Here is a 12,418-nt window from a genome sequence, read left to right as displayed (position 1 = left end):
CGTACACACGCGCGCGCGTGCCTTTGATGAACCTCCCGGAAGCAGTCCCCAGGTAAGACCTCCGCAGCGCGCCCCTTCAGAGAGGGACACTTGCACCCCGACAGGGGTGTGCCTGTGTGAGAGCCCTCTAATACCCCCACACGCACTCCCACACATACACACACACACACGTGTCCCTCCTGCATCACTTTGCGACGAGGCCAAGCTTTTCTCGGGGTTAATTTGACCTAATTAGTGGTCAATTAAAAAGAACTCCAAATTGCTGAATCGAATCTCTTTGATCAGATCTCCCCCCCCCCGCCCCCCTGGCAGAGTCTGCTGTTCCTTCAGCCCAGCCACCATCTTGAATTCATTTGGAGTCTGCAGTATAAACACGCTAAAATTGCTCTCGTTTTTTCTTGTTTTTTTGTTCGCCAAGAGAAATCGGCCAGTATGGCCAGTCTGTGTGTCTTTTTTTTCTTTCTTTCACTCCGGCCTCCCCCCCCCCCCCCCCCGGTCCTTAGCAGGTCCCGGGCGAGTACCGCAAACCACCTCGCGCTGAAACCAAGATGGAGGCAGTGCGCGATCAGACCCAGATCGAGGCAGAGTGTCGCAACCGTCATCTCTGGCGGGGGGGGGGGGGCAGAGACGCAGGCCCGGGCACGGTGCCCACTGCTTGCCAGCGTCACTGCCAGCTTCTGTAATCACTAGGCAGGTTGAAAGAGAAGGGGGGGGGGGGAGAGAGAGAAGCGTTGGGGTGGCTCGGACAGATAATAATAATAAAAAAAAAGTCCCTCGTTTCCAACCAGTAGGACATTCGCCAGCCTGCAGGGGGACCGCGCAGGGCCTCCACTTCAGAGGACGCCGCACCACAGAGCCCGTCGTTGTGAGAGGAATGCGTGTGCGTCAACGCACGCGCAAACCGTTCTCGGCGACGGGACCAAAGAGAGATTAGTGTCCATGGCGACCCGAAGCCGCTGTCGGTGGATGCGACGAGAGCGAGGACAGCGGCGAGAGCAAACATCGATGCTCCCCGGTTGTCGGAGGAAAGCAAACATGGACGCTCTCTGCCTGTTGCTGGTAGTGTGCACTCCCCCCCCCCCCGCTCCCTCCCCCGATATCCCAGCCGTGTCATCCACCTGACGTTTGTCTTTTTTTCTGGGTTTGAGGATTCTTCCGGCGCCGCGCCGCGTGTCTGACATTTCCCATTTCACCCTGGGAGAGCACGCCGCGCCGGGATGAGGAGATAACCCGTCTTATCGCCCCCGCGCTCCCTTCAAAGAAGCGCTTTCTTCCGCGACCCCCCCCCCCCCCAAACCCAACACACATACCCCCCACCCCGCCCCAATCCTGTCTTCCGTCCCCCCGTGGACAGCGATTCCAATCTCCGTCTTTGAACCGTGTGTTCCCGCGCAGGTTTGTTCGGCGGGCGGTGAGCGTCGCCAGTGTCGCGTGCGACGCCGTTGTCCGTGTGCTTTATCTGGGTCGGGGGGGCAGGTTGGTGTGTGCGGGAGGGGGGGGGGGGGGGGCGTCTACGCAGATGCAATAGCTCCGTACATCCACCTGAGTGAGCGCTGCTCATCACCCCCTCTCCACCTCCCTCGTATCTCTACCTCTGTGCGTGCGCGCGTGTGTGTCACCACGAATACTCCACACTGACAGCCAGTCAGGGGGAAGGAGGAGGGGCGGGCGGTGTAGGAGGAGGTCTTCACACACACACAGCGGGGCGTCTAGTTCACCAAGGTGAATATGGAGAGCATACACTCGGCGGGGGGAGGGAGGGAGGGCGGGGGGGGGGGTGGGGTCTCAATATATGCAGGGCACATCAAAAGCTCCCTCCTATAGACAATCAGGTCCTGTTATTGCGGCGGCGCACACACACACTATCTCCCTGTAGGACTGCTTATCTTTCGCTGGTGCGTGTTCTCGACACAGTGCCCCGCTGAATTATACATGTCCCAATCCTTCAGACCCCACCGTGTGCCTGTCAGCGCAGGCTGGCCCGCACGCGCGTGCGTGTCGGCGGTGTCCACGGCACGAGAGCGTGGCAGGTGCTCGTCGTGAGATCAAACGCAGAGGAGGGCAGCGTGGTTGTAAATGCCAGCGGAGGGGCCCGTGCCCGAGTTTGACTGCAGATGCGGCCTTGGGCATAGTGGACGTGCAGGCGAGCGTAGAGCCACGCCTCCCCTCCACGCAGGCTGGGCCTGTCACTCTCAGAGGCCCCGGAGCGCACGGGCAACACGCCCACGGCGGACGAGTGGAACCCCGAAATGTGGGAGGATTTACGAGGGGCTGTTGTCAAGCGCGGGGGGGGGGCTGTGTGTCGGAACGGCAGCCTCCTGTGTTTTGCGGTGCGAGGGCCGCATGTGTTCTCCGCCCGGGGGGGGGGGCCTGGTAGAGGCCGACGGGGCCTGGCGGAGGCCGACGGGGGCCGATGAAGGCTGACAGGATCGCGCTGTCGTCCCGAGGCCTCGACGCCCTCGTCGTCCGTGGTCGGAAGTGGAGCGCTCTCCCCATGCTCTAAGAGGAAGCTATGAATCAAACCCCCCCCCACACACACACACACCCCACACCCCCCCCCACCCCCCAGGGCGTGGTGTTCCTGCGGTGGGAACCCCACCTGCCCCTCGTGCAGGGTGTAGTCGCGAGCCCCCTTCTCACACTCACTCGCACCCCGCGCGTACACACCAGCCCCCTCGGGTGTGACTGACTGACTGGCGGGGGGGGGGGGGGGGGAGGTGTGTGTGGGGGGGGGGGGTCCATGCTGACACCCCCTCCTTCAGACACAGGTGCACACTGCCGAGGCACACACTTGTCTGCGCACGGTGCGCCCTAATCAAGCAACAGGAAGCCGTCCCTCCGCAGGGGAGGCCCCGGCAAAGTTCTTTTTAAATGCGCGCGCGCATGTTTTCTCGACGGGGGTACGGTGTGCGCGCACTAGCATGTGCTTGCTCCCCCCCCCCCATCCCCCTCAACCTTCCCTGCATCCTCTGCTTTGGTTCATGTGGAATCAATTAGGCAAGCGATACTCGGGCCAGGCCCGGGGGCCTGCGCATGTCTTCCCAGTGAGAGCTGCCTGGCTCGGGCTCGGGTCTGGGCCTGGGGAAGGAAGCCTGCATCTGGAGCACATTACCACAATTGCAGGTTGATAGAATAAAGGCCAGGCTGAGGTGGGCGGGATTTCCTTCCGCTTTAACCCCCCCCCCCTTTCCCCCTCCTCCCCTTCGCCGCCTGTCTTTCTCTTTGACTCTCTTTCTTCCTTGTTTTCGCCTCCTTTTCTCTTTCTCTCGCTCTCTTTCTTTGTCCCTCGCTCCCTGTAACTCTCTCTCTTCGTCACGTTCTCTCGGTCTGTCTCTAGTCCGTCCCCCTGCTCCTCTCTCAGCACATCACCATCGGACCAGTCCCCCCCCCCCGCCATGTGTTGTGCATTAGCGGGGGCCCCTGTGGCAGGCCCTCGTGTCGGGGGCCCCAGCCCCCGCCGAACACGGAGGCCACAATGAGCTGTCTAATTAGTTTCCTGTACGAGAAGAGGAGGGGGGGGGGGGGGGGGGGGGCAGGGCAGGGCAGGAGGTGAGAGGTGGAGCTGGACAGAGAGAGAGAGGGAGGGCGGGGATGTGGCTAAGTGGGGGTTCGGGGCGAGTCGGCCATCCCAGAGCCGAACCCCCTCGTGGCGGTGTGAGAACGGATACGCCTCCCTCTCTCCCCAGACCGGGCCGGTGATGCTTTTGGCACGGCCCGGTTCGGCCCGGCCACGACCGGTTCCGCCGAGCTCCGCAGGGACCAATCGGGTTCGTGTTTTGCGGAGGCTCATAGGGGGGGAGGGGGCCCAGGCACAGGTGTAATGGGGCGGGGGTCGGTGGGTCGGGGGGGGGTGGGGGTTGGAAGAAACCGGGAAAAAGGGGTTCAAGGGTTTTCGCGACGAGCTCCCTCCGAGCACATCGATTCGAACACATCTGCTTTCGATAACGGGCGGCGAACTGCGTTTGTGTGTGCGTGCATTTCTCTACGTGTGCGCGCGTGTGTGTGTCTGCGTGCCTGTGGGCCTGTTTGTGTGTCTGTCGGCGAGCGCTCTCTTCTATTGAGTAACCTTTGGCTCGTCGCTTTTTCCATCGACTGACCTCGTGTCCCGAGCCCATCCACCGAGCTGCGTCCTCAAATGACACGAAAGCACCCTCACTAAAGTGTCTATTTGTCCAAAGTGAAACAGCCCTGCCCACGGTTTGACCTTGTGTGTGATATCTGCTCTGCCGACGTCGATTCAATTAAGAGGTTAATAACGCGGGTCAGCGGCAAAAAAAACAACAACCGCGGTCACGGCTTTTGAAATTCTTCACCGGCTTCCCGGCGATTGGCGGTCAGGCCTCTGACAGGCCGCAACACGGAGCGCGTCGCCGCGGAGTGTCAGACCTTGACGCGGTCAACCACCCACAGGGACGGGCCTGTGTTTTGACTGAGGAAGGTGAGCGGAGGCAAGGGGGACGGGAGGGGAGGGTGCAGGGGCAAGGGAGGGAGGTAGGGGTGTGCGGGCGGGCGGGCGGGCCGGGGGGGGTGGTGGGCGGTGGGGGCTGAGGGGTGTTGATGAAGGAGGGAGAGGGGAGAGGGGCTGAGGTCGGGGGTTGGAGAGGTCGAGCAGATGTTCCACACGTTGGGTTCATTAGGAGACGGCGCAGGAGAGACGGGAGCGCGGGTGTTCTCTCTCTCTCTCTCTCTCTCTCTCTCTGTCAGAGACAGCGGAGAGAGAGAGAGAGAGACTGAGAGAGAGAGAGAGAGAGAAGGAGTGAAAGAGTGAAAGAGGGAAAGGGAGAGACACTAAGCACACTGTCTCTCTCTCTCTATGTCTGTCTCTCTGTCTGTCTCTCTCCTCTCTCTCGTTCCCGCTTCTCTCTCTCTCATTCTCTCTCCGCTCCCTCTCCATTGTTCTACCCTCTACCTGGTCTCTCCTTCTGGGAGCTGCTCCCCCCCCACCCCCACCCCCACCCTACCCCCCACGACCTCTCTTCCTCATTGTCCCGCGGCGTTCCACAGGAGTCAGCACGCGCCCCATCGCCCCAGAATAGACTCCTCCATTCCCCACAGAAATGCAAACAGTCCACACAAGTAACTGTACTCTCTCATTTTTCATGTGGGGGACTTGGGACGTGTGCTTAGTGTCTCTCCCTTTCCCTCTTTCACTCCTCTCTCTCTCTCTCTCTCTCTCTCTCTCTCTCTCTCTCTCTCTCTCTCTCTCTCTCTCTCTCTCTCTCTCTCTCTCCGCTGTCTCTGTACACATTGCTCACGCTTCTGTTGTTCCCCCCAAGAGGAACAAACAGTCTCCTGGAATGTTCCTTGATATCTTCCAGGGCCCGGGGACATAAAGAGAAGCTTTGATGAAAACTGTAATGTTTCATACCGAGCTGCGACTCTTCATGGAGTGTGTCAGCCATATTGAGAGGCTGCCTGGGGGGTTCGAACTCTGGAATGTCTCTAAAGAGGATTTTGCTGTGGAAACCGACAGGCAGACAGGCAGGCGAGCAAGCAGGCAGACGGGAAGACAGACTGACAGGAAGATAGACAGACATGAAGATAAACAGACAAGCAGGCAGTCAGGAAAACAGACAAGCTGGCTGGCTGACTGACCGGTAGACAGACAGACAGACAGAGAGGCAAGCAGGCAGACAGGAAATTCCACAGGCAAGACGGCCAGACAGGCAGGGAGGCAGAGAGACAGGCAGGCAGGCAAGCGGAAATCCACAGGCAGAAACTGTGAAGTGACGGGAGCAGGTGCAGGCATGTAGGGTGGAAGACGCTAACAAACGTGCTTCCTGAAGCTGCAGCAGCGCATCTCTGGCATCACGGGCACTCTGGCATCACGGGCACTCTGGCATCACGGGCACTCTGGCATCACGGGCACTCTGGCATCACGTGCACTCTGGCATCACGGGCACTCTGGCATCACGGGCACTCTGGCATCACGGGCACTCTGGCATCACAGTCACTCGTTCACTTTAACATTTTCTACACGCAATTTTGGGTGTTTGTGCGAGTCTACCTCGGATACTACTACTACTGCTTTGAGTGCAGCCGTTTCCAGTACGACGGGCCGGTCGGCATCTCCGTAAATGCGCTTTTTGTGTGCAGTGTTCCTGGAACTGGTGTTGGGTTCGAGTCCGGGGAGATCGGTCTGTATCTAGGGCCTGACAGCTCACCGCCCTCCTCTGTTTTTATTCCTGAGCCCGCGCAAGGTGCACCATGGGATGGCCCTGGATCCCAGCTGTGTTAAGTGCAGCTCAGTCCTCGGTTAAGCACTCAATCCCACAATCCTTTGGCCAATTCCTGAAACTCTCTCCCTCTCTCTCCCTCTCTCTCCCTCTCGCTCTCACTCTCTCTCCCTCTCTCTCCCTCTCGCTCTCACTCTCTCTCTCTCCCTCTCGCTCTCACTCTCTCTCTCCCTCTCCCTCTCTGTGCTAAGACGGTAATTCCGAGGTTTTCCTCATTCGGATCCTCCAGATCTGCTTCCCTCACAGAGAGTCTCGACACTAGCGGAGCGTCATCGTGTCGCTTGCCTGCCGCGCGTTACGTCCGCCCTCAACCGAGTCCCAACTCCCGCCTCAGCCGGCTCCAGCGTGCTACGGCGTGGTGCGAACACGCCAGTGTTGAGATCTTCAGCGGGCGGTCAGCGGGCGAGCTCCCGGCCTCCTCCTCCCCGCAGGCCGGTGGACGACAGGCCCAGCTGTAGTCTCTGGGTGGTCCCGCGGTGTCTTGTGTCCGAGCCCCCTATAGCGTGTGAGCGAGGCCGGCGTGACGCAGGACGCCGAGCAGCTGACATGACTGAGGTGGCCGCAGAGACCGGCGCTGTACTCCCCCGGCTCCCATACACACATTCCATGCTCGGACAACACACGCAGAGCACACACACATACACACACCGAGCCCAAACACATACAAACACTGAGCACACACACAGAGCACACGCATACATACACCGAGCACACACACACACAGAGCACACATACACACACACTGAGCACACACACACATACAAACACTGAGCATACACACACCGAGCACACACACAGAGAGCACGCACATACACTCACACACACAGAGCACACACCCGATACACACCTCACACCCACACTTTGCATTTCACACCCAGCAAACATGCGCTTACAATCAAGCCGGGGCCAAGTTGGCCCAAAGGCGCGTTTCAACGATCAGGTTTGGGTGTGCTTCCTCCCCGAAACCCTCTCCTCCCTCTCCCACACCCTGTCTGCCGTCCCGCGCCTCGTCAAGGCAGACGTGTTTGGCTCGGCGACAATTCTCTTAGTTCTGGATAAGAGGGAGAGATGTGGAACACTAGCCGTTTCGCTATTAGCGGGGCAGACTTGAACGTTTTTCTTTCCTATCGCTCGCTAAATATCTCTGTCCAAAAGTCCTGACGCTCAGTCGTCGCTAAGCCCTCCGGTGGGGAGGGTGAGCTGTGCGTGACCTTGGCCCGTATCATTTGCTGCTCATGCTGACTGTGTCGATCTGACTACGTTTGTGTCGGCCTGATTGTGTTTGGGTCTGTCTGGCTGTCTGACCTGGCCTGTCTGTGGATCAGCTCTGACCTTGCCTGTCTGTCTGACCTGGCCTGTCTGTTTGACCTGGCCTGTCTGTCTGACCTCACCTGTCTGTCTGACCTGGCCTGTCTGACCTCACCTGTCTGTCTGTCTGTCTGACCTGGCCTGTCTGTCTGACCTCACCTGTCTGTCTGACCTGGCCTGTCTGACCTCACCTGTCTGTCTGTCTGTCTGTCTGTCTGACCTGGCCTGTCTGTGTGTCCTGCAGGTGTACGCTCCCTCTGCCAGCACGGCCGACTACAACAGGGACTCGCCGGGCTACCCGTCGTCCAAACCTCCGGGCGGAGGCTTCCCCGGGTCCTTCTTCATGCCAGGTGACCTGCACGCACACACACACATACACACACCACCTCAACTGGATATTTAAAGAGAGTGGATATTGTTTTTTGGGGGGGTGCTTTTTTTGACACTTACCGGCGAAACCTGGGCCCACGGCTTTAGCTTTCTGTTTGTTTGTCTGTCTGTTGTTATATATTTTCCGGAAACAGCTATGCCTTTGTTAACATGTTTCTCTCTCTCGGTTTCTCTCTTTATCTCTCTCTGTTTCTCCTTTATGTCTCTCTCTCTCTGCCTCTCCCTCTCTCTCTCTCTCTCTCACCTGATCAGAGGGTCACCACAGCGCCGACCCATGGAGCTCCTCCAACAGTATGAACCAGCCGGGCTACAGCAGCATGCTGGGCAACTCCTCCCACGGCCCCCAGAGCAGCAGCTACTGTGTGCACCCGCACGACAGACTGGTCAGTCTCCCCCCCCCCCCCCTCTCCCTTCTAGAATCTTCTCTGCTCTGTTCGTTTTTCGTTCGGCTCCGTCTTCCGCCTCAGGCCTGGCTCCTGACCCTCTCTCTTTCTCTCCACCTCTCCTTCCAGAACTATCCGTCCCACTCCTCAGCAGACATCAACTCCAGTCTTCCTCCCATGTCAAGTTTCCATCGCAGCAGCGGGTCCAATCACTACAGCACCGCCTCGTGCACGGCCACCACAAACGGCACGGAAAGCGTCATGGGTGAGCTTTGGGGGGCGGCGGCGCGACGGGGCAGGGGGGAGTGTGGGGGAGGGGCGTCCTCGGTCACGGTCCTCAGCTCCCCGGCGAGGGGGTCACGTCTCAAACGCTCAGGCAGGAGGCCATCTTGTGGCTGAAGATGATGGGACGTGTAGGACGGGACGGACTGACACTCCAGACCGAGAGACGGAGGGACCAACGTAGAGAGAGGGAGGGGAGAGAGAGAGAGAGAGAGAGAGAGAGAGAGAGAGAGAGAGAGGAGAGAGAGAGACGACGTGTAGCCACGTGAAGTCAGTCAGGGCTGAGGCGGTAACCGGAGCTGTGATGCAGCAGCGGTCGTTGTTGTTCCCGCTGCAGACAGGCAGGTCGCCATGAGGCCAAGAGCGCACAGAACAAATAATGCAACAATAAGAAACAGATTGAAGGACGTCTCCAGCGTTCCAGAGTGACTCTCTCTCTCCCTCAGAATGACTCTCTCTCTCTCCCTCAGAATGACTCTCTCTTTCTCCCTCAAAGTGACTCTCTGTCTCTCTCCCTTTCTCTCTCCCTCAGAGTCTAACTCTCTCTCCCTCTCCCGCATCTTGAACATATAAACAACCCGGGAGTTCCGGGTGTGTTTGTGTGTTTTTTTTCTTCAAACTCGTTGGAGGGGGGGGGGGGGGGTGGAGGGCCATGGTGTCATGTGCCTCGGAGCTGGAGCACACACCCAGAGCACACTTGGACAGGGCCACCATATGTTTGTACGTGGCGAGAAGCCTGACAAGTCGCCAACGGCGCGCTCCTGCTGAACTCGACGCCATCAGACAGCGTGCATGCCGACGTCGACAGGAAACCAGAGGCAGATGATGTATACGGAGCAGTCATAACCACTTTCTGTTTCTATACATCAGAGCTGTCCGAAGGCCACTGTACAGTGCATCCCAGTCATGCCCGCTCCGTTTTAGGGAGATGAAAACGCAGGGGATAGGTGAATCCAGGCCACGCCAAAGCCAATTGTCAATCATTTCAAAACATTAGAAGGGGATAAGAGATGGTTCCTTTTGAAGGCTCCCCTCTGCGCGACATTTAAGCTCTCATTTATTGAAAGAGATTTTCTCGTACATATGCTTTAAATTGGCCGGCGAGATCTTCGGGGTTGAGTTCTAAGCCGCTGGACTGAGTTAGCGCTGGTGTTGCTGTGACGTGATGGAGCCTGGAGGCTTACTCCAATCCTCGCCACCCCTCCAAAAACATATGCCGGTTTAGTTTTGCTTTTCGATTTCTCTTTAACCCCCCCCCCCCCCACCTCCCATCGCCCAACCCCCATTGGCTAGCCAATTTCATTAATGGATTGTTCAGATTTGGGAGTTGCAGTCAGGAGAGTTTGTCTTTTTTAGGGACGGGGGGGGACAGGGGGGGGGTTATGTAAGATGTGTGTGTGCTTGTGTGTGCTTGTCTGTGAGAGCATAAACACCCCATCTGTGAGCTGGTGTCAGGAGAGATGGGTTTAGAGCATGTCAAAGCCACAACACAAGTTTCTCTCTCTCTCTCTCTCTCTCTCTCTCTCTCTCTCTCTCTGTCTCTCTCGCTCTCGCTCTCTTCTTCTCTCACACACACAGAGGTTGAAGGGTTTGTGTGTGTGTGTGCGTGCACTGTTTGTGTGTGAGTGTGTGTACTGTTTGTGTGTGTGTGTGTGTGTGTGTGAGTGAGTGGTGTAGGAGTTCCTCTGAGCCTAGCTCTGTCCTCTTCCTCCCTAGCTGTTCTACCATGGCCATCGGCGAAGACTGGGGGATTTGTGGAATCTTTATCATCCATATTTTACGGAATCCCACTTAATTATCGCGTGTTTGTGTGTGTGTGTGTGTGTGTCACAGCCAACCGGTCACAGAGTGGGACTACAAGCAGCTCTCAGACTGGGGACGCCCTGGGAAAAGCTCTCGCGTCGGTGAGTGGTCCGCACACACACACTCCCACAGACGAATAGGCACACAACCCACCCTCAATGATGACGCATTCTCTATCCTGTGCTGTGTGTACAGTAGGAAATGTATTTGCTTGTTTTTTCAGATTTATTCTCCAGACCACACGAATAACAGTTTCTCGTCCAATCCATCGACCCCAGTCGGCTCTCCTCCTTCTCTCACAAGTTAGTACATCCTGCTTCCTGAATTTGTATTGTTCCATGGATAAACTTTGACTACAAACCATCTTAGTTAGTTTTGTACCCCCCCCCTTACCCAGCAGTAGGTCTATGCCCAACTGTCAACACTCTTAACAGAGAGAACTACCCACCTTCTAGGCATCTCTGGGTTATTAAAAAGCCTTGGCTGCTTCTGCTGAGCAGAGTTCAGCTGTTGGCACCAACACTGTTGGCCCCTTACAATGCCAAGTCCGTCAAGATGGCTGCCGAACACCATGCCGTTGTAGCAACAGGAGCCATAATTGTGGTCTGGAAGCTAACATGCTAACAGTCCTCTCAGCAAGAATGCGCTTCAAACTGTCTCTTCTTTTTTTGTCGAAAGTTTTTTTTTGTCTTTTTTTATCTCTTTTATTTTTGCCAATTACCGTGCTTCCACATAACGATGTTAGTTTAGCCAGCTACTTAAAGTGAAAAATGAGTTTCTCATGATCATTATGTAAAATTCCACACTAATTGTCTCTTTCTAGTCACAGAGTTTGATATTTCATGTGTACTGACTGATAGTCTTAATTACAAAAGCACTTCAGCAAATAATTTGAAACGAGCTCTGTGGATGAGGCGCCAAAAAATCCTGAACCCCCTTACTGAAGTTACAGGGGAAATCTGCAATAATTAATATTTATCATCCTGTCAGAGTTATTACTCTTTGCATATTCAAAAACAAGCTTATTAAAGCGGACAACAGTACAGTGATAGCGGAACATACAAGTTTTAATAAGGGGACTTCATCATTTGCAACCAGTTACATGTACAGAGAGATGATTTGCATAAGTGTGCAGGTAATCACTGGCTGATTAACATATGGACATTTGTTTTGATAGCGATAAAAAAAAAATAGAGCCGGTCTTCAACAACCTAGACTTTACATGAAAGAATAAAAACACGGTAATTAGATTAATAATCGGTATTAGTCTTATTCATAATGGGGGACGGTCGTTGAGAGAGGGCTGGGGGGGGGGGGGGGGGGGGGCGTCACACAGGAAGAATAAAGGCCTTGGTCGTGGAACCTGCTTCTTTTTTTTTTTACGGTCTCAAATTCATCCTGGTCGTCACATCGCCGGCGTCTTCTTAAAGTGGTGATGGGGTGTGTGTGTGTGTGTGGGGGTGGTGGTGGTGGTGCTGGCCAGGCCTCGTGCCCTCCTCAACGCCCCCCCCAAGGAAGAAGTGGCCCAGGCCATTAGCATCACACAGGTTCCGACCTATCAAAGGCCTTTGTTTCCCTACCTGCTCCGGCTCCAGCGACGACGGATGTACTCGTAACATACTCCCACAGCACACGGGAGGGGGCCTCTCCCCCCACACAGCCACCAGGCGGTTAATGACCCCAGGTTTGTTACGATCGGGGATATTACCTACACAAAAGCTAGAAGGGGTGGGGGGGGGGGGGGGGGCGGGGTCTTTGTTTATTCTAGCGCCGGGTGAATAGAGGACAGGATGCAGATAAGGGACGTTTACGTTTCCCCCGTCAGACAAAAGAACCGGGCGGGCGCTTTGAAGAGGAGATCCCGGCTTCATCGCCATCCCAGATGTTTTTTTTTTGTTTTGTTCCCTTCTCTTTTACAGCGAGCCGTGGCCCCCTCAGCTGGTGATAATAACAGCGGGTCACGTATCTATTTACGCCCTCTGTTTTTCGATGGCGCCCTATATTTCTGTCCGGGCT

General features: G+C 56.4%; 1 protein-coding gene across 2 annotated transcripts in view; it reads left to right on the top strand.

Moving 5' to 3' along the window:
- Positions 1–12,418, top strand: part of LOC136964041 (transcription factor 4-like) — a gene marked incomplete in the record, with an annotated part of 88,316 nt that overhangs the window by 55,449 nt on the left and 20,449 nt on the right. For both annotated transcript variants that reach the window (XM_067257921.1, XM_067257923.1), the window contains 5 exon segments: positions 7,789–7,894; positions 8,187–8,317; positions 8,447–8,582; positions 10,433–10,503; positions 10,626–10,704. In XM_067257921.1, the coding sequence (XP_067114022.1) occupies positions 7,789–7,894; positions 8,187–8,317; positions 8,447–8,582; positions 10,433–10,503; positions 10,626–10,704 (523 nt within the window).

The sequence above is a fragment of the Osmerus mordax genome, chromosome 20 (genome assembly GCF_038355195.1).
Source record: "Osmerus mordax isolate fOsmMor3 chromosome 20, fOsmMor3.pri, whole genome shotgun sequence".
Classification (NCBI taxonomy): domain Eukaryota; kingdom Metazoa; phylum Chordata; class Actinopteri; order Osmeriformes; family Osmeridae; genus Osmerus; species Osmerus mordax.
This window is presented reverse-complemented; position numbering and strand designations above follow the sequence as displayed.